At 37.4% G+C, this 25,594-nt stretch overlaps 1 protein-coding gene and 1 pseudogene across 5 annotated transcripts in view; one reads left to right on the plus strand and one right to left on the minus strand.

Annotated features, from left to right (window-relative positions):
• The window catches only part of CTDSPL2 (CTD small phosphatase like 2), a 75,819-nt gene that overhangs the window by 31,656 nt on the left and 18,569 nt on the right, over positions 1-25,594 (plus strand). For 4 of the 5 annotated variants that reach the window (XR_236236.5, XM_005212211.5, NM_001191405.1 and 1 more), the window contains exons 3-8: positions 11,284-11,422; positions 12,994-13,143; positions 17,058-17,273; positions 20,539-20,617; positions 20,904-21,015; positions 23,121-23,207. Coding sequence is in view for 4 of the 5 variants with exons in the window: in XM_005212211.5 (XP_005212268.1) it covers positions 11,284-11,422; positions 12,994-13,143; positions 17,058-17,273; positions 20,539-20,617; positions 20,904-21,015; positions 23,121-23,207 (783 nt within the window). In the remaining variant the exon portion in view is untranslated. The remainder of the gene's footprint in view (positions 1-11,283; positions 11,423-12,993; positions 13,144-17,057; positions 17,274-20,538; positions 20,618-20,903; positions 21,016-23,120; positions 23,208-25,594) is intronic. The other variant, XM_024997759.2, reaches the window with a different exon arrangement.
• On the minus strand, positions 2,592-2,732 carry LOC112448632 (uncharacterized; annotated as a pseudogene).

A 25,594-nucleotide genomic window follows, 5' to 3' on the forward strand; every position in this document is an offset into this window, starting at 1 on the left:
GCGTACACGTTTGTGAGTGTTGGGTGTAAGTTTCCACCACTGTGAAATGTCTCTCATCTCTGATGCTACTGTTTGCCTTGAGATTTACTTGGCCTGATATTGATAAAACCACACAGCTTTCTTTCTTATCATTTGCCTGATACACCTTTCCCCACCCTATGTGTTTGTATTTAAATTGGCTTGTTTAGTCTGTTTACATTTAATGTAGTTATTAATAGTGAGTGATAGTGAAGTCGCTCAGTCGTGTCCGACTCTTTGTGACCCCATGGACAGTAGCCAACCAATCTCCTCCGTCCATGGGATTTTCCAGGCACGAATACTGGAGTGGGGTGCCATTTCCTTCTCCAGGGGATCTTCCTGACCCAGGGATCGAACCCGGGTCTCCCGCACTGTAGGCAGACGCTTTAGTTTCCCATCCTGTAATTTATTCTGTATTTATCCCATTTGTTATTTTTTACTCTGTTTCATCTTGCCTTCTTTTTGATGAACTAGTTATCTTTAGGATTCTACCTTAAAAAAAAAAAAAGAATTGTACTTTATCTCCGTTGACTTTTTAACAATTAATTTTATGGGGTATAATGAAACATAGTAAGACACACTGATTTAAATTATATGTTTTCATGAATTTTAACAGAATTATACACCCATGACTAAAAAGTATCCTTGGAGTATTGCAGACCATCTCAGCATCATCCTAGACAACCATTGATCTTCTGTTATTATAGATTGTATAAGTCTTCCCTAAAGTTACTGTGCATATAACATGTCTTGCTTCCTTCATTCATCGTAAAGTTTTTAGATTCATTTGTGTTCCTGCATGTATCTGTAATTTACCCCTTCTCTCTCCTGTGCCCCAAACACTATTCTATTGTGTGAGTATACCACATACCACAGGACTTCCCAGGTGGTGCTAGTGGTAAAGAGCCTTCCTGCTAATGCAGTAGACATTCTGCAAGTTCAGTCCCTGGGTCGGGAAGATCCCCTGGAGGAGGGCATGGCAACCCACTCCGGTGTTCTTGCCTGGAGAATCCCGTGGACAGGGGACCCTGGCCGGCTGCCGTCCATAGGATCGCAAAGCGACGGACACGACTGAAGTGACTTGGCACGCACGCACCACATACCGTGACTTGTTAGCCACTTGAGATATTTCTGGGTTTTGGCTGTTGTGAACGAAGTTGCTGTGAATGTTTCTGTTTTGAATCCTTGTGTGGACATTTGTTTATGTTAAACCTGGGTGAATAACTAAGATTGATATTGTTGGATTATATGATAGATACATATAGTATAACATTATGGAGATATGATTTACATGGCGTAAAACTCGCCCAATTCAGTAGGCTTTAATATATGCACAGAGTTATGCAGTCATTACCACAGTTAATTTTAAACCACTTATATCCTCCCCTAAAGAAACTCTGTACCCTTTGACTGCCACTTGGCAGCTTTCCCTTCCAGGTCAAATTTTCTCCCCATTTATTGGGAGTGAATTTTTACATTTTGTCTTGTGAATTCATTAGTGGTCTCTCTTAAGCAAGTGGTTCTTAAACTTTTTGAACCTAGAATCCTTTACCATCTTATAAATTATTAGAAACCCTAAAGAACTTTTTGTTTATGGGGATAATATCTATCTATATCTCATTAGATACTAACTGAGGAATTTTGAAAATATCAAAATTTTAATTCTAAACCCATTACATGTTGATGTTGGTACAATTAATATTTTAACTATTTGCTAAAGAAAAAGGGAATTAGTGGGAAACAGGACAATATTTACAGTTTTATAAACCCCTTTTTCCTTTAACATTTTCTCTCTTTTAAAGTTTATTTTTGGCTGTGCTGGCTCGTTATGGCCATGCAGGGGCCTCCTCCGGCTGCGACGGGTGGGCCACCCTCCAGTTGTGTGGGCTTCTCACTGCAGGGCTTTCTCTGTTGAGGAGCACAGACTCCAGGCTCAGGCGCGAGGGCTTCAGTAGTCGCCCTTTGTGGGCTGTAGGGCTCGGGCTCATCAGCTGTGGTGCTTTGCACCCAGGGATCGAACCGGTGTCCCTCGCATTGCAAGGCAGGTTTCTTAACCGCTGGACCACCAAGGGAGCCCCGTAGACCTCTTTAACGGTCGCTTCACAGAGCGTAGTTTGTGGTTATCATTGACACACAAAAAGAAAATTACACATGTATTTAGAAAACGAAAGAGTCTTTTAATATACTTTTTAGATAATTGCAGATTTTATACCAAAACTTGACAAGTGGTGTGGTATCTTAAGTTCTTGTTCCAATATTGACTTTGAAAGAAAGCTCGACAGTGATCTTTTTATTGGTCTGTCTTGTACTTGCAATGAATCTTTTTACCTACATCTGATTTTGTAACATCATGTACTGTTTTTTTGGTTGGGAAAATAATGGTTTGCTTTATTATGTAAATCTTCCACATATGTATCCATATTGACATATTTCATTATTTATTTAATGTTTAGAAATCACATTTCTGAACAACCCCACTGATCTCAATAGAACAATATTGGGAAACTCTTGAGTCTTACAATGCGTTGTCCAGGTTTCCTAAAATCCCAGTTTTTAGCTGAATGCTCAAATTTTATTGTTCGCAACAAAATGTATTAGTTTTTTCTTGAGTTGCTTTGTTCATTTTTCAGAAAATAAACTGCTTCAAGTGAAGATAGTTTTCTATCAGAAAAAGTGATCTACACTTGATCTTAGCCAAAAGGCCGAGAAGTGATCAAAAAAAGTGATCTAATTCAGCTTACAACTCAACAGTCAGTCAGATGCTTTTCCTCAAGATGACTGTGGAAGCACAGTGTGCAGCAGAAGCGTTTGTGTGCTTCCCATCTTGTCATGTAGGATTTAACACGTATTTAAGGGTTGAGATTTAATTAATTTTACAGCTTCATCAGGGACATTCTTAAGTATAGCTGACTTTTTCCCCCCATGCAAGTGCATGGCTGTGAAAAATACAATAACTTTGGATGTCCACGTTTTGATTTGTGCTAAGGTGGCAGTAATCATAAACCTTTTTTTTTTATTTTGCATCACAAAATAGTCATCACAGACATTGACACAGTTGTTCCAGGATAAACTGAGATGCAAAAAATTAATTCACTTGTGTTTGTTACCGTGCATTCATGGTAAAGAAGATCTTTGATGATTAGTTGATACTAGTATCAGATATGGAGAAGGCAATGGCACCCCACTCCAGCACTCTTGCCTGGAAAATCCCATGGATTGAGGAGCCTGGTGCGCTGCAGTCCATGGGGTCGCGAAGGGTCGGACAAGACTGAGCGACTTCCCTTTCACTTTTCTTTTTTTAAAAAAAAAATTTTTTTTCCCTTTCACTTTTCACTTTCATGCATTGGAGAAGGAAATGGCAACCCACTCCAGTGTTCTTGCCTGGAGAATCCCAGGGACCGGGGAGCCTCGTGGGCTGCCGTCTGTGGGGTCGCACAGAGTCGGACACGACTGAAGCAGCAGACAAGTACAAGTCACATACCAGTGTTAGCTCATTTTCTGTGTTCACAGTTAAGTCTCCCAGTGATTTACTTTATCACTAGAAAGTGGAAACGTCTGTTTCTTTCTTTCTTTCTTGCCTGCTAGTCTGTCTGTCTATGTTTGATGGTGCTGCGCGCAGGCTTTCTCTGGTTGTGGCAGGAGGGGCCAGTCTCTGTTGCGGCTCTTGGGCTTCTCATTGCGGTGGCTTCTCCTCTTGTAGAGCACAGGCTGTAGAGCTCAGTTGTTGTGGCCGAGGAGATTAGTTGCTCCACGGCACATGGGATCTTCCCGGATCAGTATCGAACCAGTTTCCTGCATTGGCAGATGGACTCTTAATCACTGGACCACCAGGAAAGCCTCTGCTTGTTTCTTTTACTGACTTAGTAGGTTTTCAGCACTAACTACTGTGTAAGAGTTTGTAAGTCTCTCATAAGTATATACCTTTTTTCAGCCAAAGCAATATAACCAACTTTGTTTCTGAGACACCTCATTGGGTTTTGCAATTTAAGTTTGAAAGGCTATAACTATTTTGGCTTTTAAAGATTTCATCCTGTACATCTAAAATAGTTTCTTTTTTAAAAACTGAATGATTGTTCTCAAACGACAGTGCAACTGAATTGGCACTATAATTCTATTTGAATATGTTCTGTTGCATAAGACAATTTTGAAGCCAAAGGGACACTAACTTTATCTTATTTTCATTTGTGATTTACAGTTGTATTTAGTTCCCTTGGAGTGCATTTCCTCCTTTCATGGGCTATAGAAGTTTATGTCAGTTTCATCACTAAGAGTGGTGGATTGAAATCACAGATCGCCCAGCTCCCTTTTTCAACCCAGTAATCCATTCTTAATTATAAATTATAAATTTTATTTAAAGAATTACTAAATTCTAAAATAACTTTAGAGTAAATTTTGAAGACCAAATTTAATAATATTGCAAAGCAATGAGAGTACCTTTATTGTGTTTCCATATATATATGTAGAGAGAGAGAGAGAGAGAGAAGCAGCTCGGAGACTTGAGAATACTTTATTGGATTATAATGAGGCTGCAGAGATTGTAGCAGGTATCAGTGTTGAAGACAGCTAGAAAGACCATATTAGAACTATTGAACACAAAGATCTTTTGAATTTACTCATGTTTGCCTTAGTGGTATCCATTCCTTATTGCAGATTTAGAATCCCATCTGGTATTATTTCTTTTATGCCTAGATAACTTCATTTGTTATTTCTTACCAGCTAAAAATGAATTCTGTCAGCTTTACTCAGAATGTCTTTAAAGTGAACAATTTTTAAAATTTATATCTCTTACCAGTTTTTACTGTCGTGTATATGTTCTGAGCCTGTAGCCATTACACGTGATCTCTAACCCTCGTTCATCTTGCACAGGTCCTGTGTGCGTTCAGCGTGTTTAATGCTTTCCCCAGTCCTCTGGTTGTTGTCTGTAGTCATTTTTTGGTAGATGCCACATGAAGCAGACAAAGAAACAATATTCTGAGTTCTGTGCTTTAAAACCACTTTTACTGCATATGATATCCTTGTCTCACAGTTTCTCTTCTTGATTTTTAAAAGTGTTATTCCATTTTCTTCCAGCATTAAATGCACTGCTTTCAAAGTTTGATGACAGTCTAATTTTCTCTTTTTAAACGAACACTTTTCCTTGTTCTCCAAAGGATTTTTTTCTTTAACTTGTGGTAAGTTTAGGGCCTGTCTTGTCGATTTTCTGGGTTTATGGCCGTGGTCCAACGGTGCACTCTCAGAGCCCCGCAGCCCAGTGCTTAGGTGAGAACTGAGCCCTCCCTGCCGTGAGCCCGATTCAGTCCCTGGTGGGGACTTCGAGGACTGTGAAGCTGAGTCACACAGACCAAAAAAAAAAAGGCCCGTGTACTCTTTGAGTATGTAATTTCAGATGTTTCATTTGAGGAAAACTTCATGATGCTCATTCTTCCGCCTTGTTCTTGGCTCTGGCTTCCTGCTCAGGGACCACTTACTGTTTTCTGTCTGTCGGATCTTCCTCAGTATTTGTTACATTTTGATGTCTTAACCTCCCCTCCCCTCTATTTTACCGTCTAATTCTCATAAAGGCACATAGTCTATCCTATTTACTAACTTTTATGTCTATCCTAGTCTTTATTTCTAAAATATTTTTCTCTTTTATTTCTATTTTGTTCTGTCTTTTCATTAGTGAGTTTTTTCTAACTCTGATGTATGTGTCATATCCCTTTCTTAATGTTATTTGTCTTTTTTGAAATAAAGATCTAATTTTAATCTGTTCTCTTAATGCATTTTGGGGGGAGTTTGCACCACAGGGCTCTTAGTTTCTTGACCAGGGATCAGCCCCCCACCCCTTACAGTGGAAACATGCAATCTTAACCACTGGACAGCCAGGGAAGGCTCTCTCACGCATATTTTTCCGAGATGCTTTCTTTTACTTCTCCTGTGTTTTATTATGGGCTTCCCAGGTACCTCAGTGGTAAAGAATCTGCCTGCAAATGCAGGAGACACAGGTTGGATCCCTGGGTTGGGAAGGTCCCTGGAGAAGGAAATGGCAACCCACTCCAGTATTCTTGCCTGGGAAATCCCATGGACAGAGGAGTCTGGCAGCTACAGTCCATGGAGTTGCAAAAGAGAAGGACAGACTTAGCTACTAAGCAACATTTTATTACAATGATTTTGTGTGGAATTTGAGATCTATGCTTTCTTTTCTCTCATTCTTACATGAGTTTTTCTAAATTTTTAGAAGATTGTATGGTTCGGGGTATCTTTTCTAATCAATTTTGTTGTTTTTGAATAGTGTTAAAAATACAATGATTGCGTTTCGAGTTTTGCTATATGTTTATTCCTGTTTATTTTTGTTTAGTTGATAAGTTGTGTCTGACTCTTTTGCAACCCCATGGACTGTAGCCTGCCAGGCTCCTCTGTCCATGGAATGCTCCAGGCAAGAATACTGGAGTGGGTTGCCATTTCCTTTTCCAGGGGATCTTCCTGACCCAGGGATTGAACCTGAGTCTCTTGCTTGGCAGGTGGATTCTTTACCACTGAGCCACCTAGGAAGCCTTCTTTATCCCTATTCATTGTTTATCTGGAACTTTTCTTTGCTTGTCTGTTGTGCCTTTTTTTGCAATGAAATTTCGATTCCATTCCTAGCAGTTTCCCTTCATATGCAGCTCTGTTCTGAAGAGAGCTGTAGTTGGTCGGTGTCAAGAGTTCCTAGGAGCTACGCTGCTCCCATTTCAGTTGTGGATCCCTTTGCTATTGGATTGAGCAGCAGTGTCCTCTACCCCGTTTCATCTGCTGTCGTCAGACTGGCCTGCCGTGCTCTCCACTGAATACCTACCGTGTTGGCAGTTTGGGGTGGCTTCTCCTGGCCTCAGATGGGTCCCGTTCTGTGTTGCATTGCTTTGCTTTCTCCAGCACTGATAAAGATGATTCCTTCAGTATTACAGCTGTTGGTTTGTCCTCATCTGCTTGGAGTTGGGGGAGAAACCTTGTTTCCTGGTTTTGTTATAAATGTGCTCTTGGGTTTTTGTTGCTTCTTTAGTTCTCTGTATTTCCTTTGGGATTCAGAGATTTAAGAATGCTACCTTCCCAAGCTTTCCCCTTAAAAGCATGTCTTAGAGGCAGCTTTGAAAAATGAAGATTCCAGAAAAGACATCATAGGGTTATTAAAAAATTTTTAAATAACCTGTACAGTAATGTAGAAATGTTATTTTTCCTAGTTCCTCTTCTAAAACGCATCCTATATCCAAAAATGCCCCCAAATTATATACATGAGTGTTTAAAAAAGATGAGGATTTGGTGACAAATTTCAGAATTGAAGCTTCATCAGACATTTAAATGCTTTATTCTGAAGAATAGAATATTATTGTCAGTGACTGCAGAAGTTTAACCCTGATCTTAATAGTTTTCTATTTCTCTTTAGAGATGTAAACTGAAGTATTTGAATGTATTCTCAACTGACCACAGTATAGCTGTTTCTCCTGTGTGTGTGGTACCTCCACACTAACAGTTAGCTTATGTACTGTTGTTTAGTCACTCAGTCGTGTCCGGCTCTTTTGCAACCCCATGGACTGTAGCCCACCAGGCTCCTCTGTCCGTGGGATTTCCCAGGCAAGAATCCTGGAGTGAGTTGCCATTTCCTTCTCCAGGGGATCTTCCCGACCCAGGGATCGAACTCTCATCTCCTTCGTTGCAGGTGGATTCTTTACCACTGAGCTGCCGGGGATGTCTGTTAGCTCTTATACGTTAATGTTGATTTATATTGTTAAATAGGGAGATAGTTTCAATATAACATGAGTGGGTTTTGGTTTATGTATGATTTTTTTCTAAACTGGACAAGGGAATCCTGTATAATGGTGGTGGAATTTTATCCTACACACAGTTTTTAATTAAAACTAGTGACCTGTATCAGGGACTCTCTCCTGGAGATGTAGCCCCCTGGTCTGTCATGGACTCCTGTCCTCATCTGGCAGTTTGCATTTCCTTTCGTGTCCGTGTTTGCAGTCTTCCTGCCTTAAAGCTCCACTTTTCAGCTCCCATAAACCTTTGTTTTTACTTCTGTTTTAAATCCCTTTTATTAAACTCTGAGGTAGCATTTTAGCTGCTCTTAGCTGCTCACCTGGGGCGTGCAGGTCATTTCTGGAAGTCCCCATCATTGGTTTTCTTAGTGCTGTGGTTACAGATTTACAGGGGCTTTGGCTGATCTGCCTCCCATGTACCCTTCTCTACCCTCGTGGACCCATTTTTCCCCATAAACCTTGTTATTTTCAGGGTTGCAGAGTGAAAATTTTCCAGGAATGCATGTATGTATTTACATTATAGCAGATGTACTAAGAGACTTCTTCAAGAAAATGCTGGAGCTTAGAGTAGTAAGTGTAATAAGGCTTTGCAGCATTATTTCTGTTCTTGAGGACTTTATGATAAGAGCCCCTCTGTAATGAAGACCCAGTGTTTCGGATTCGAGGCTTCCTGGTCGTCATTTTTAAGTGCAAGGGAATAGTAAACAGTAGAGGAATTACATTGTGGGTCACTGACACAGTATTTTGTGCTAAGGAGATTGTCTTGGTGAACTTACCTAAAATTAGAGAAACTGGTGAGAAAAGTAAAATTCTATATTGAGTGATATTTGCAGTATTATCTTTTTTCATTTTGATCCAGATAGGGAATTGTGGAATTGTAATTTTGGCTATTTGCAATACCAAAGTTTGTTTCGGAGACAGTAAAATAATATTCAACTTTTAGAAAATGCACAATAGTATATTATTATTTGCTGTGGAAAAATCTAATCCTTAACAGAAGATTTCAGGTACTTTCATTGAAACAGCAAGAAATTATAGGCCAGTATTACAGTAATGTAAGAAAATTGCTCATGTAGGAGATGACTGGAAGAATTGTACTAATGACAAAAAAATGGAGGTACAGATGGAAAAAATTCAGGTTATTGCATGGAGTATACTATTTTAGTCGGTAATACAGATCTTCCTTAATTTATGGTGGGGTTATGTCCTGATAAACCCATTGTAAATTGAAAATGTAAGCTGAAAACGCACTTAGTACACTTAACCTACCTGACATCCGGAGAAGGCGATGGCACCCACTCCAGTGTTCTTGCCTGGAAAATCCACGGACGGAGGAGCCAGGTAGGCTGCAGTCCATGGGGTTGCTAAGAGTCGGACACGACTGAGTGACTTCACTTTCACTTTTCACCTTCATGCATTGGAGAAGGAAATGGCAACCCACTCCAGTGTTCTTGCCTGGAGAATCCCAGGGACAGGGGAGCCTGGTGGGCTGATGTCTGTGGGGTTGCACAGAGTCGGACACGACTGAAGCGACTTAGCAGCAGCTGCCTGACATCATAGCTTATCCTAGCCTACCTTTAACATGCTTGTAACACTTTTTAAGTGTTGAATATCTTATTTGACTTACTGAATACTGTACTGAAAGTGAAAATGGCTGTATGGATACAGAATGTTGTGAGTGATCGTGATCAAGTGGCTGGCTATAGCCCAGCATCACATGAGAGCGGAGTGCCTGCATGTTGCTGGTCAGGGGGAAAAACAGACTCCAAAACAGACTCCGGGGGAAAAAACAGACTCCAAAGCACAGTTGCTTTCACATTCTGACTTGTAAAAGTCAGAAAATCTTTAAGTCAAACTATCATAACTCTGTGGAGAAGACTCTTGAGAGTCCCTTGGACTGCAAGGAGATCCAACCAGTCCATTCTGAAGGAGATCAGCCCTTGGATTTCTTTGGAAGGACTGATGCTAAAGCTGAAACTCCAGTACTTTGGCCACCTCATGCGAAGAGTTGACTCATTGGAAAAGACTCTGATGCTGGGGGGGATTGGGGGCAGGAGGAGAAGGGGACGACAGAGGGTGAGATATGGCTGGATGGCATCACTGACTCGATGGACGTGAGTCTGAGTGAACTCTGGGAGGCCTGGCGTGCTGCGATTCATGGGGTCCCAAAGAGTCGGACACGACTGAGCGACTGATCTGATCGTAACTCTGTATTACAAAATAGTGTAAACTGGTAATGTAGATTTGCCCCCCACATAAGGAAACTAATAGAGAACTTTGTTAAAGAATAGACTCCTTAGTGTTGATTGGGACCTTTTGAAGATTGAGGTTGGCATTAGATGGATAGCGGTGGACAAGCCCTGTTATTTTTATGTCATTTTTGGTTATATGTAATATGCCAGCAGATTCCCGTGGGGTTCACTCGAGGAAATGACCCCTGTTCTTGTGAGTAATTGTGAGGTGTTTATGTAGTATAATGACATTAATGAATACTTTCATGACTCTTGTCAGATTTTTTTCTGTTTTCTTCTGTTGTTAGATATTTCTGTTTGTTTCTCCTTGATACGAAGAAAAGAGAATAAAGCTTTTACAACATATTTTATCTTCTTAAAAATCTGAGAGAAGTGACATATATTAGTTTCAGGCATATAGCCTGACTCAGTATTTTTATATATTGCAAAATGATCACCACAATAAGTCGAATTAATATCTGTCACCATTCTTGGTTACAGAATTTTTCTTGTGATCAAAACTTTGAAGCTTTACTCTTTTTTTTTTAATTTATTTTATCTTATTTTTTAACTTTACACCATGGTGTTGTAACGGCAGCTTTCACGTGTGCAGTGCAGTGTGCACGCGTGGTCGCCATGCTGTGTGCTGTGTCACGGTGACTCGCAGTATTTTATCACCCTCTGTACCCTTTGATGATACTTGTCATCCACTTCTTCATCCCCATCCCCCTGCCTCTGGCAACCACCAGTCTGCCCTCTGTGAGCTTGGTGTTTTTCATTTGTTCTTGGTTTTTAATTCCACATGTAAGTGAGATCATATGGTATAAGTCTTTCTCTGTCTGACTTTTTTTACTTAATGAAATGCCTGTTAGGTTCATCCATGTTGTCACTAGTGACAGGAGTTCAGTTTTTTATGGCTGAATAATCCGTTGTTTGTGTACATGCATCTATATTCACTGCATTATCTCTAATAGCCAAGATATGGACACAACCTAAGTGTCCATCAGTTGATAACAGATAACATTGGCTGTTGTAAATAATGTAGTGAACACATTTTATCATTTTAAAAGTGTGTGACATGTAGAGAATTCCCTGGTGGCCCAGTGGTTAGGACTTGGCGCTTGCATCACTGTGGCCTAGGTTCAGTTCCTGATTGGGGAACTAAGATCCAGTAAGTTGCATAGAGTGGCCCCCAAAAATGTGACTTATCCAGCAGAATGACTCTGTTCAATGCATGTTTTTTCCTCTTATATCTTAAGGAAGAGAGAGAAAATCCTTCAAAACGGAGTAGAATTGAACGTGATATAGATAATAATTTGATCACATCAACACCAAGAGCAGGAGAAAAGCCTAACAAACAGATATCTCGAGTAAGACGGAAAAGTCAAGTAAATGGAGGTTTGTTAATGTTTACCTGTTGCTTTTAAGCAGAGATCACTTGATATGTTTTTTCTCTGTTTTAAAAAAATCTACTTTGAGCCATTTCTGCCTTTTTATAATCTTTGTATTAAGTATGAATAGCATGAAGTAAATAGAAATTTACCTTCCTAATGTATACATCTGCTTTGATGAGCTAAAGTGACAGTTAAAGGCAGAGCAACTAGCTTTATACTGTTTGGCAGGAAAATATATATGAAATTTCTTAAAGCAGTAATAATTTTTATTATGAATAATAATATATATGAATAATATATGTTATATATAATATGTTATGAATGATATAATAAATTTTTTGAAATGTGTATAAAGAATTTGTTTCTGGATTATGAAATTTTAAAGCTCAGAGGCGGCTTGGAGCTCTCAGGTCAGTGTTTCTCAAGTAGGGGTGTCTCTGTTCGCCAATGGACATTTTTCAGTGTCTGGAGGCCTTTTGGTTTGCCGCAGCCTGTGGAGAGGTTGCTTCTTGCATCTAGCAGGTAAAGGTCAGGATACTGTTAAACATCATGCAGTGCACAGGACATCCCATAACACAGAATTACCCAGCCCAGAGCCAGTAGTGTTACTGTTTATAAACCCTCTTCTAGGTCAGTACCTTTGAGGAGCTGACAAGCTCCTCAGCATCAAAAAGGAGTGGAACAAGATGGACAAGCAGAGAAAGCGTGAATAGCACTTTAGAGCATGGAGTGCTGCCTTTTAACCAATGCAATTTTAAACACAACAGTAGTAATAATTCCTCAGTCTCTTTCCTCGTTTTTTTATGATTTTTTTTTCTCAACTTCTTTCCTCTTAATGCAGTGATTTATCTCTAGAATTGACCATCAGGGAGAAAAGGGATACACAAGTTAACAGTTCTCTAGCAAAGAAAGAAGAAAAGAAATGTGGTAAAGTTGTGGAGGGTTGAGGATGATTTATTTAAACATTTCCAACTTACGTTTTCCCAAAACCCATTAAATTTTTTATTTATAAGAAACTTAGGGAAAACACTGGCTGTTCTTCCTAAGTACTCTGAAATGGTGCTGCAGTATCCATAAGTAACATTTGACACTGCTGTATGTGTAGTCTTTTTCAGTAAAACTGGTTGCCTCTATTTTTTAGCTGTTATTTGTTAGACATAGAGGGTAAATTTTGTGAAGTAGACAGCATCCCAAAATGTAAATAAGCCAAGGCAGAATCTTACATTTATGTTTTTCATAGTGTAACTTGCTTGCTTTACTTACAAAGAGTTTATTTCATTTTCTTTTAAACAATGTTGAATTTAAGACTTCCAGACTATATAATTCCAGATATAAATCTGCTTTGTAAAAACTCAGTAAATTTAGCATTTACAAAGCATTATAAATAAACTTATTATAAAGATCATTTGATTTGCAAGTGACTTAACTCAAGATTTCTTTAAACAATAAGGTTTTAAAAATTAATGTTAATCAATTTTCATTATTTTGAGGGAAAAAGTTTCTTAATGGTTTAGAACACATTTGTGAAAGTTATGTTTTCTAGATTGCAACTTTTTTCTTTTGTTTCTTTCTTAGAAGCTGGTAGTTATGAAATGACAAACCAACATGTAAAACAAAATGGAAAATTGGAAGATAACCCTTCCTCTGGCAGTCCTCCAAGGACTACATTGTTGGGGACCATATTTTCTCCTGTCTTCAACTTTTTTTCACCAGCAAATAAAAATGGTAAATATAAATCATTAACCATAATTTGGGCTTAAAAATTGTTTTCCTGGTTTTTTAAAAGGTCTATTTTTTTTTTTTTTGGCATATTTTTGTTAGCATCTTATGTTTGTTTTCAGCTTCATTAAAAATACAGAGTTTCTAAAATGTACTTTATTTTTTGTAGTGACTGAAATAAATGTAGGTTATGTTTAATTTTGTGTAAGTTAATGAGCTCTGCTTTAACTAGCTGAAAAGCTAGATGATAAACTTAGGGCTGAATGGAAAGTATTATTTTTTATGTGTTGGAATGACTTTTACATCTTTAGAGTGTGTACAGGAGAGAACTGAGAAGCATTTTCTGTATTCTAGAGATCAGTAAAGTAGAATTTGTTGAATATTTTAAGTGCATTGAGACCAGGTTATTTTTTGTAATACAATTTATTTTTATTATCCTTTGCTTGGTTTTTTTCCCACCTCTAAGAATCCTCAGTTTAGACAAACAGTAAAACTACCCTAATTCAAATGAATTTAAGATTTCCATTGTATAATGCCTTGGCAAAAAAATGGCCTTCTCAACATATTTTTCAAATATTTTCTGATGTCATATCTTTTCTAATATTAGTATTTAATTTCATACATGAAATTATTTGAGGGTAAGAGGTAGTGTCTTTATTTTTGCATCTACCATGTTGTTTGATGTATTATTCGGCTCATGGGAAATAGCCATTAAATACTTGTTGCCTGATTATTTAAATTCTAATTTGAATTATGTTTCTGGATGATAAAGCAGTTTTTAAAAGGCACAGTGTACACTATAAAATCAAGATACTGTACGGGCATAAAAATGTATTAGCACGTTAAAGGACTGTGAAGTCTTAGACTAGAAACAAAACAAAAAACTACATTTAGGGACTTCCCTGGCAGTCCAGTGGTATGATTCTATGCTTCTGAAGCAGAGGACATGGGTTTGATCTCTGGTTGGGAAACTAAAATTCCACATACCTCACGGTGCAGCCAAAAGAAAAAAACCACCCCCCAAAAAACCCTACCTTTAAATTTAACCCAATATACCCTAGACATTTCTTTTCAAAATTTATTTATAATTGTATTGTTGCCTATCCCAGGCTGGGTCTAGTGCCTGAGAAATCTGTCAGATTGATTGAAGAGGGATTTCTATGGTGAATGACAGTGGAAAGACAAGGAAGCAAGGACAGAGGCTGCTGGCATGAGAGTGGTTTAAATGATGCAGCATGAAGGCTAACTAGGTGAGGCAGGTGGGGAGGAAGCCACTGAGAGGTGCGTTTGGATAAAGAGACTGGTTTTTATCAGACATGAAGATCACATGTAATAGAAATACATGAGAGAGACGCTAATTAGAAGATTAGGAGGTTGTTGTAGGAGATTAATTATTTGAATTTTAGGTTTCAGAGGGGAATGGTTTCTCAGTGATAGTGTCCAGGCTGTGGCCATGGTAGTAACTACTAAAGAGCATCACAAGGGTAGATAGAGCCGAAGAGGGCAAGACCTTTGAGGTTGGTTATTGGATGAGTCGCTGACATCTCCTATAACAACAACTCTATAGGTATTTAATAGAGCAGTAAACTTGTAGCTAGGTGTTAGATTGCTCTGTGATTAAGAGGATGCTGGCAGTAGGTGGTAGGTGACAGCACCGGGGATAAGAGAAGAATTGGGTAGTCAGGTGACATCAGTCTCAGAGGAGCAAACATTTTTACACATTAGGGAAAAACCAGTGATCTGGCAGCAGCAATGGAGGTAGATGAATTCTGATTGAGTAACAAGTATGAGACAGCACACAGCTTTCAGGGAAGGGTAATAGGAAGAGAGACTTTTTTTTTGAAAGAGGTTAAAATTAAGGCAGTGGAGGGAGAAAGAATATTCTTTGAGAAAGTTGAGAGTTACTGGAGGTTCATTTTGTTGTTGAAAATGATATTTGGAGGATTCCAGAAAGAAATGGAGAGTTGGGGTCGGTCAGTCCATAGTGGGAGAAAGACTGGGCAGCAGGTTCATCTCAGTGATGGATGAATGTAACGAGGAAATTGACTTCTTTGTTAACGAGGTGGAATCTTGTTGAGAAATTGTTCCTGTACCTTGGAATAAAAAGCTTCTTATGGTTACGGAAACAGTTGACTCATTTTTAGAGAACTATCTCTAGTTTTAAAAAATCAGAAGCTGTTTGAGGATAGTGGAAAAGTGTGTATGTGTGTATTGCCCAACATGTAGTAGGCCCTTAATAAACAACACTTACTTTAATGAAAAGAAGTTCTGTGGTCAGCAATACTGTATTACACTTGACCCTTGAACAACATGGGTTTGAACTGTATAGGTCCACTTATACAAGGATTGTTTTCAATATAAATACTACAGTAGTACACAGTCTGGTTGGTTGAACCTGAGGATTTGGAACTGTGGATGCACAGGGCTCACTGTAAAATTATTCTCAGGTTTCTGACTGCATGGGGTTCAGTGCCTCCAGCCCCCGTGTTGTTCAGAAGTCAACAGTATATATTGATACTTCAAAGTTGCTAAGAGACTAGATCGTAAATGTTCTCACCACAAAAAAGAAATAATTATGTGGCAGGATAGAGGTTTTAGCTAATGCTCAGTTGGTAATCACATTTCATTATATAAAGTTAATTATATCAATAAAATATTTTAAAGTTCTGAATTGACTCATTTAACTATACATGGGTATTTCTAAGCTATTTGAAATAGCTTAAGCTACTCTTAAGAAAAACCGTTCACAAATACCACTCTAGCTTATAATAGTCTTTATTCCTTATTGTTTGAAATGTCCAGTGAAGACTCACTGAATAATGGTGTCCTTGGCTTTGTTTCTGTTCCAGTTAGTTTTTCTAAATATTGATGAATTTTTATTTTTATTAAATATATCTGACATAAAACATTGTGAAAATTTCAAGTTGTACAATGTGTTGATCTTACAATTTATATATTGTCCTGTGATCATCAGCTGATTACACAATCAGCTAGCTTAAAACTCAACATTCAGAAAACTAAGATCATGGCATCCAGTCCCATCACTTCATGGCAAATAGATGGGGAAACAATGGAAACAGTGAGAGACTTTATTTTGGGGGGCTCCCAAATCACTGCAGATGGTGACTGTAGCCATAAAATTAAAAGACGCTTGCTCCTTGGAAGAAAAGCTATGACTAACCTTAGATAGCATATTAAAAGGCAGAGATATTACTTTGCTGATAAAGATCCATCTAGTCAAGGCTATGGTTTTTCCAGTAGTCATGTATGGATGTGAGAGTTGGACCATAAAGCTGAGCGCCGAAGAATTGATGCTTTTGAACTGTGGTGTTGGAGACTTGAGAGTCCCTTGGACTGCAAGGAGATCCAACCAGTCCATCCTAAAGGAGACCAGTCCTGGCTGTTCATTGGAAGGACTGATGTTGAAGCTGAAACTCCAGTACTTTGGCCACCTGATGTGAAGAGTTGACTCATTGGGAAAGACCCTGATGCTGAGAAAGATTGAGGGCAGGAGGAGAAGGGGACGACAGAGAATGAGATGGTTGGATGGCATCACCGACACGATGGACATGAGTTTGGGTAAACTCCAGGAGCTGGTGATGGACAGGGAGGCCTGGCGTGCTGCGGTTCATGGGGTCACAAAGAGTCGGACACGACTGAGCAACTGAACTGAACTGTGATCATCATAGTGATGATTAGCATGTGCTATTATATTATATAATTATTTTTTTTAGTGGTTGGATTAATTGACTTCTAATCTCTTAGCAGGTTTGATGATTTCAGTAGTGTTGTCTATATTCACTATACTGTGCATTTGTCTCTAAAGCTTATTTATTACTCATTTTAAATTTGTCTCTGTCTTTCCTCTCCCACTATGAGCTGTTAAGTAATGATTAATGTACACTGAATCATAATTTCAGGAACATCAGGATCCGATTCCCCAGGACAGGCTGTGGAAGCTGAGGAGATAGTAAAGCAGCTTGATATGGAACAGGTGGATGAGATCACTACCAGTACTACTACATCAGCTAATGGAGCAGCTTACTCAAATCAAGCGGTTCAAGTGAGGCCATCAATAAATAATGGTTTAGAAGAAGCAGAGGAAACAGTTAATCGTGATATACCACCCCTTACAGGTGAAAAATATTTTTTTTCTTATACATTTTCATAAATAGTTTGTAAAAATGCAGTACTTCATATTTTTCTTAAATAGGCAGATTAAATGCATAAATTTTTCTTCCTTGAAATTAATAAAATTAAAATTGGAAATAAAGCGTTTCCTCCCAAATCTAGTCATTTTGAAATTGAATTTTTTAAAGGTTATTTTACCATTTTAGTCACTTACAGTTTAATTATTTGTACCAATCTAAATCTAACACAGCTAACAAAATAATATGCTTACATTTATGAACATATTTATTAGAAATGCATGAGTTTTACTTAAGATCTGAAGTTCCTGTGTAGAGGTAATCTCATACCTTCAGATTTGTTTCATATATGGATAACATCCCCAAAGAAGAAACTTCTGTTCTCGGGTCTTTCTGTATACAGACTTTGCAGCCCAGTCTGGATCCCTTGAAAGGCCTACCATAACTGGTAGGTCCCTGAGCCAGTTGGAAATATAGAACCATGTGGGGTCAGCATATATTACCTAACTTAAGAGTAATACTGAACTTAACAAGCAAATCAGCATGAATTATGCACATAATTTATTCCTGGGTGGATAAGACTTGTAGATGACCTTAATGTTGACCCGTCATTTAATGCTGATTGCTTTCCCCCGTGTTACAGGCTTGTGAATGATAAGATACAGACTGAAGCCAAGGCTCTTGACTTTTTGTTTGACATTTTTCTGTTTTTGTGGTTCTTTATTAACCTTTGTACTTATTTTTTCTGACAACTATGGCGACAAAAGGGATTTCTAAAACTTTAGTTTCTAGTGGAGAATAGTAAGATTTACTCCATTTCCCATTCATTATTTGTTCCTTTAACACTTGTATAATTGAACACCTGCTTTTTGTGATGGACACTGTTTATAAAGATGAATAAGATATGCTCATTGACCCTGAAGAGTATATGATTTAATAGATGAGCCAGGTATACACAAAAATTACTACACAGTGTGATGAGTGCTGTTACAAATAAATGAGCAAAATGTGGAGGTGGCATGTTGCAGTTCCTTTGGGAGGATTAGGAGAGGAAAACAAGTGAAAGTCCTGCTGACCTTAAAAGATGAGCATGAGTGGCAGAAGCGTGGCTTTCCCTCAGCTTCAGGAAGGTCGCCAAAGAGAGCAAGAAGGAAGGAGGCTGGCTGCACCGTTTACGTAGCTGTGTGACTTTAGATAACCTGAGCTCTCTGAGGTGGTTTTATTAGCTTTAAAATGGCAATAATAATTTAGAGCTTTGGAGACTGAGATGAAATGTGAAAAATGCTTTAGCATGAGGTGTTTGAATACTGTGAATCCTCCCTCTCCCCCTTTTTCTGCGGGTAATAAGGACGTGAAGCAGTGAAGTGGCAGAAGGTGTGTTCTCCTTTTTGTCCCTTTGTGCTCATGAACCATTAACTGGCATAAAGTTGTTGGAGGTGAACAAAATTCTGCCTTACATCTGTTGTCATTTATTGAGCATACAAACTGTATTGACTCTGAGAAGGTATTAATACATGAAAATAGTTTAAAAAAAAAAAAAAGTTTTTGTCCTGAAAGGCTATTATCCACCAGTATTCCATTCCTGGGGCTTCCCTCATAGCTCAGTCGGTTAAGAATCTGCCTGTGATGCAGGCGACCCAGGTTAATTCCTAGGTCGGTAAGATCCCCTGGAGAAGGAAATGACAACCACTCCACTATTCTTGCCTGGAGAATCCCATGGACAGAGGAGCCTAGCAGGCTACATGCAGTCTATGGGGTCGCAAGAGTCGGACACAACTTAGTGACTCAACCACCACCACTCCATCCCTGTAGGTAGCTCACAGCAATTTCTGTTGCGGCCCATTAGTTCTTTCAGGCTATTGTAATAACAGACTACCATTAGACTAGGTGACATATAAACAACAAATATATCTCATAGTTCAGGAGTTTAGGAAATCTAAGACCAAAACCCCAACAGATTCAGTGTCTGGTAAAGATCTGCTTTCTGGTTCATAGACAGCCGTCTTCTTGCTGTGTCCTCATCTGCCAGAAGCTGTGTGAGCTCTTTGGGGTGTCTCTTTTTAAGGTCATTGATCTCGTCCATGAGGGCTCCACTCTCATGACCTAATGACTTCCCAAAGACTCCATCTCCAGACACCATCACTTTGAGGATTAGATTTCAGTACATGAATTTTGGGGAAACAAAAACACTCAGTCTCTAGCCCACCTTAAACTTTCATCTTTGAGACATTACCTGTTTAGCTTGTAGGTCATCTTTGTCCTCTCATTGAATTTAAGTTATAAATATTAGAAAATTCTCAACGTAATTTCTGAAGCTCTATCAATTGGTTGCATTTTATAGAATTTTTCCTTGATTATTTTTAAATTACTTGTAAGTGAGAAGTAAAATAATGGGTCATCTAAAGCTCTGATTTCTATGTAGAGCATTGTTTCCTAACCCTTGAGATCCTGTATAAATCTTTAGGAGTTTGTGGACCTCTTTAAAGACTGTTCATGGATCTTAAGTTGAAACTACCTTCGAGTCTTTTTTCAGCACACACATACACATATTAATGTTTAATTTTTGGCTGTGTCAGTTCTTAGCTGCGGCACACAGGCTTAATAGTTGCAAGATGTTAGTTCCCTGACCAGGGATTGAACCTGTATTTCCTGCATTGAAAAGCAGATTCTTAACCCCTGCACCACCAGGGAAATCCCAGCATATATACTGACTGCCTGTATGTACAGTGTACTTTGTGAAGTATTACTGCTATAAGAGCACCATGAAATTCTTCTTATACATACAAACATCATTCAGTTAGAAATGGAAATTTTGTGGCATGTAGTTTCCTAATAATAAGTAGTAAATTTTCTCTTAGTTGTTAGGGATTTAAATTTTGTTAGCCATGATACAGCTTGCCACTTTGTCTGTAATGGTATTTTTTTCCTTTGGATCCAGAGTTAGATCTCTGTGTTAATCAAGTTACTTTTAAATTATTAATAATAATTTGTTATAATTTGTAATAATGATTACATAATAATAATTATAATTTATTAGATATTATTTGTATATTATATTTATATAATATATATTATTGTATATTGCATAATAATAATAATGTATGTTTGTAATAATAATTACAAATTATTTCTGTCTTATCTTTAACCTAAAATGCACAGGGCTTCAGGACAATCTTAATAAAAGCAGTAAATATGTATACTTCATGGAATCATTGAGTAAAAGCATCATTTTGTTTTTCTCTTTATTAAATAGCACCAGTAACACCAGATAGTGGATATTCATCCGCCCACGCAGAGGCCACCTATGAAGAAGACTGGGAAGTATTTGACCCGTGAGTTTTTTTTTTTTCCTTTTCCTCTTGGGACGGAAAGAAAGTACATGTGTACAGGGGTGGCTGAATGGTATAGTGCAAGGAGCATCTTACCTGTAGGTATTAATACTTCTACTGAGTTACTGAAATACTAATTTTCAGTTTTACTTACATGTTTTATAATTTTGGTTTACTAGGTTAAATATGTATTATTTAATTAAAACTTAAAGATGGGCTGAGTTTAATAAGATGTTTTATATTTACAAAAAATAGAAATGTTGACATTTTCTTAAAATTTGATTTATAGCTATTATTTCATCAAACATGTTCCACCACTGACAGAAGAACAACTAAATAGGAAGCCCGCTCTTCCATTGAAGACAAGAAGCACACCAGAATTCTCCCTAGTTTTAGACTTGGTAAGTATATTGTTTCTAGAGTTAGGAAAAATAAAGGAGTTAAATTCTTATTAAAAAATATTAGCCAAAATATCTAAAAGAATCCAAGAGAGTGAGCCACCTCACACACACATTGACTGTAGTAGCTTGTCTTAGGTGCTCTGAAATGGTTTTCCTTTAAGCGCCATCTAATGCCAGGGCCTCCTCCCATTGCACTGGTATCCAGTACCTTTTGAAAATAAATTAGGCTTCTTTTTTTCTCTCCCCACACTGTTGCTACTTTGCTATTTAAATTCAATTATTTTTCCAACACTCCTATACCTTTTGTTTTGTTTTTTAATCTTCCAGTTAATTATAATTTCATGCCTAGATTTCAGTTTAGGGAGACCACAGTCATGTCCCTCTGAGGACCTGGGTCTTGATGAGTTAACCTTATGCAAGACCATACTCCTTTTCCTGTTTTGTTTTTTTTTTTTTTTTTTGCATATTATCTCATACCAATAACTTTATTAATAGACTCTCAAAAGCATGACTTCTTAATGTTGACTAATAAGACTTTTAGTATGCTTTCTTGGTGTGATTTTAAATTTATATTTTAGGGTACCAAGAGAGCTTTGAAAACTGAATATCTCTTACCTTTTCCTAACCAAATTTAATATATAGTCACCATTATTTACATCTGCCAGCAATTTCTTGATATTAGCAATTCATTAAGTAGTGTTGGAAAACATTTTACTATTTAGTCTTTGTTACTAGTAACCTATAATTGGAGATGTAGTTTAGTTCTCATTAATTTGTTTCTTATCTTATGAAAAGGTTATTCTTTTAAATCTTGACTAACATGGACAGTTCTGAGAGTTCAGCACCTTAGCCTTTGCCTAGCCAAAGAGAGAAGCTAGGTATCCAGAAGTCCTAAGTATTTAATGTGTATTAGAGGATTAAGTAGGAAAAAAGAAAGAAAAGTATTGAAACTGAGTGTGAGTAATTAAGATTTGATATGCAAGTTAGTGGAGAAACTGAAAAAGATTTTGCTAGATTTTTATGTTAGTAGTTGATATCATGATAGCAAGCTTGGCCGTAATATTTTTAAACCAATATGAAGGGTAAAAAGAGAAGGAAAGATAAGAATTGGTGAGCATAAATGAGTAATTTTACAGAAGTATATAAAGAAGAATGATCAAAATTTAGATAGGCTATAGATGAAGAAGTAGAATTAGTTATGATTCAATTATAGGAAAGAGAATACCTTTTTAAAAGATACTAAGAATATCTTAATTTGTGTATTCTAATATGCTATTAAAAGAAAATGAGGCATATCTAGAGTATTTTTTGCTCTTTGCCTCCACCGAGTTTAACTTTAGGTTCAAAGAAACACTGCAGCTAATAAAACATGGAATTCATAAGGTGTGAACATTTGTATTTCATTTTAATTCATTTTAAGCATAAAGTGTTGTCAGTTTCTGCAAGTGGAAGCCCTCTTGTTTTTCCTTCAGGATTTGAGAAATACAGATATTTACACATACCTTAGATGAATGATCCTCACTTTCCTTTCCTCACAATGAGAAAAGAGGGTTTGGTAATCAAAGATGAGAAGTCTTGATTAACCGCTAATTTAGTTTACAGATAAGGAGCTATAGATATATATTTTTAAATAATTAGATGCTAAACTTCTATTGCTGAGTTGTAAAAATAATAATAAGAAGAAAGTACATATGTGGTTTAACAGAAAGTGGGCAATTGCAGGACTGAGAACAGTGATGCTCAGACTCGCCCTATCACCCTAACCCCTGAAAGATTTACTGGAGCACAGACTGCTGAGCTCCGCTCTCTGCTCCTTGCTGAATTTGAGTTATCAGAAGAGCTGGGGATCTTTCATTTCTCATTGGCGGTCCCCAGATAACGCCGATGCCACATGTTGTCCTAGTGGCCACCACCGGAGAACCAGTGGCTTAGAAAACCCAGCCCCTGACTACTGTGCCATGCACGCACAGGAAGGTGTTATAAACATGAAAGTCATGTATTAAAGGATGCTTTAATAAATGTTTTTGGTGATCATGAATACATACAATTATCATTTGAAATATCTCAGTATCTTAGTTCATTCAATATGTGCTTTTTATTTTAAGGATGAAACACTAGTACACTGTAGTTTAAATGAGCTAGAAGATGCAGCACTTACTTTTCCAGTCCTTTTCCAAGATGTCATTTATCAGGTAATTAAAACTTTTTAACTTGAATTTTGGCCTGTTAGATATTCTGAATCAAGAAATCCTTTGTAAATATATATATATATATATATATATTTTTTTTTTTTTTTTGCTAAAGTTTAAAGTGTTTATTCCCAATGGATTTCATCTCTATTTTAATGATTTAGTAACACAAGGTAGCATGGTGCTAAAGGACTACATTTAAACATTGTTACCAGAAAAATGTGAACTTTTTCTACCCCATTGATTTCTACTAGTTTCATAACCTGTTTGCCAGCAGGTGGAGGCAGGAACACTGACACCTTAGGGCTCCAGGAACTGTGCAAGGTTAACATCTGACATTATTGTTGTTTTTCCAAAACGCAGTTCATATGAAGAAAGCTTCCTTGTTGGTCATTTTTATTGCCTTTTGTAGTAATGTGGTCTGTAGGTTGCAGTGTAGTAAATCTAGTTTATTTTAATTTGGAATTCCAGGACACTCTTCCAGTTACTCCTAGTTACTCTGCTTTTACTTTAAAAAATTAGAGTGTATCTCCCTCATTTGTGTCGATGGACAGGAAACAGTGCAGAGTACAAATATCAGTTACAAATATCACTGCGAATTACCTGTTGACCATAGTTCTTACTTTGTTAGAGATTTTCCTATCATAAAATTTGACTTAAGATGTGTGAATACATTTTGAAAACTACAAAGCACCTTTCTGTCCTGGGCGTTGTTACCAGCATTGCCTTGTATCCCAGTTTTTGAAAGGTTGGCAGAGGGTCCAGAACCTTGTTGTCTGTCAGATAGAAGCCCACCCAAGGGCTAACTGAGTGAAGTCACAGCACGTTTACAAGGAGCGGTGAGGAGGTGCTTACGGTTGCTTATGTGCTCTTAATAGGCGGGATATTGTTGTAGAGTTCTTGGCACGTGATAGTTATTAGATCTTAGGAATCATAAGATTTTAGAGTTAGTTTGTGGTTCAGGATCTACTTTACAGTTAGTCATAAGAGGATTTATTTAAGCGGTTATTGTCAGTTCTAGTTTAACCTAGAGAGGAATTGTAGGTATGGTAATACCTGGATTGTATTTATTTCCCTTTTATGTAAACTGATTTTAGTTCTGATATATGATCAGAGGATGAACAAAGTATACATAAAAATAAGGAATTTTAAGATTTTTAATAACTGGATGTTATTTAAGGTAAATCTTTTTCTTAAGACATTTTCTGCCAAATAGGTTGTTCTTGTTTAGTGTACTTCAAAGACAGGAATCTTGTGGCAAATATAAATAGTATAGCATTATGTTCTCTGTTTTTAGCTTGATAACCTTGTTTTTATGTTCAAAATTGCCCTTAAAAACAATGGCTTTCAATCTTTGAGTTTGGAAAAGAAAGCTATTACTGAAAAATACAAATTATTTTGATGTGATTTCTTAAGCTTTCCAGATTTGAAATTTATTTCTTACAGTTGGTTTGTCTGTTTGCATAATTTTTAGTAGTGAAATAAAAAACTTGAAGAGTGGATAAGTTTGATTTTTCTTTCACGAGGATTTCTTTTCAGTGTGACCATAAAGTTGAATTTTTTTCTTACTGCTTTCACCATTTCTTCTTTAGTTCTCTTCTATGTAAAATCCTTATTATTTCATGTGGATCCGGATAGTTGTCTTATTTTGAATAAAAGGCTTTTAGCAGTGCATATAATACTTTAAAAATAATCTTCATATGTACTGCATCTACCTCTGTGGAATTCAAAGAACTCCTTCTTATATACCCGAGTTCTGCTTTCTGAAACAGGAAAACTAAATGGTCTAGCCTAAGTCAGGAAAAATGAGCAGGAAGTTTGAATCTAAGTTACAGAGATGACTGCATTTTAATATGATTTAGTTACTACATCATGTACAGAATTTAGTTCCCTTTCAGTAAGTTGTTGAGGATGTCCATAGTTATATTAGGTTTCTGGTGTTGGCATAGCCATTCTGTCTACTTTTTAAAAATAACTTTGTGGAAATCTTGGGTTAGGGTTCCCCCAGTTTTCAGACCAGCAAGCTCCCTTTAAACAGGGAATGATGTCTTTTAAACTTTCAGTGGTGTTGTCTCCATCTACTGGCAAAGAAGACATATACACAAGGGTCTGGGATGATCTAAGAGATTTTGGAGAAACCACAGTATTAGGTAAGATGGAACTTACATGTTTAACAACTGCAGTGTAATGTGGCCCGCTTAAAGGGAGACATCTGTAAAAGACTGTATATACTCTTAAAAAATAATTGGTTGAGATTTAAATTCACAACATAAAATTAACCATTTTTAAGGGAACAGTTTAATGGCATTTATCTGTATACTCTTGGATATGTCAGTTCCATAGCATTTACATATATATGCTTTAAAATAAAATGGTAATGTTAAGATAGG

The sequence above is a fragment of the Bos taurus genome, chromosome 10, assembly GCF_002263795.3.
Source record: "Bos taurus isolate L1 Dominette 01449 registration number 42190680 breed Hereford chromosome 10, ARS-UCD2.0, whole genome shotgun sequence".
Classification (NCBI taxonomy): Eukaryota; Metazoa; Chordata; class Mammalia; order Artiodactyla; family Bovidae; genus Bos; species Bos taurus.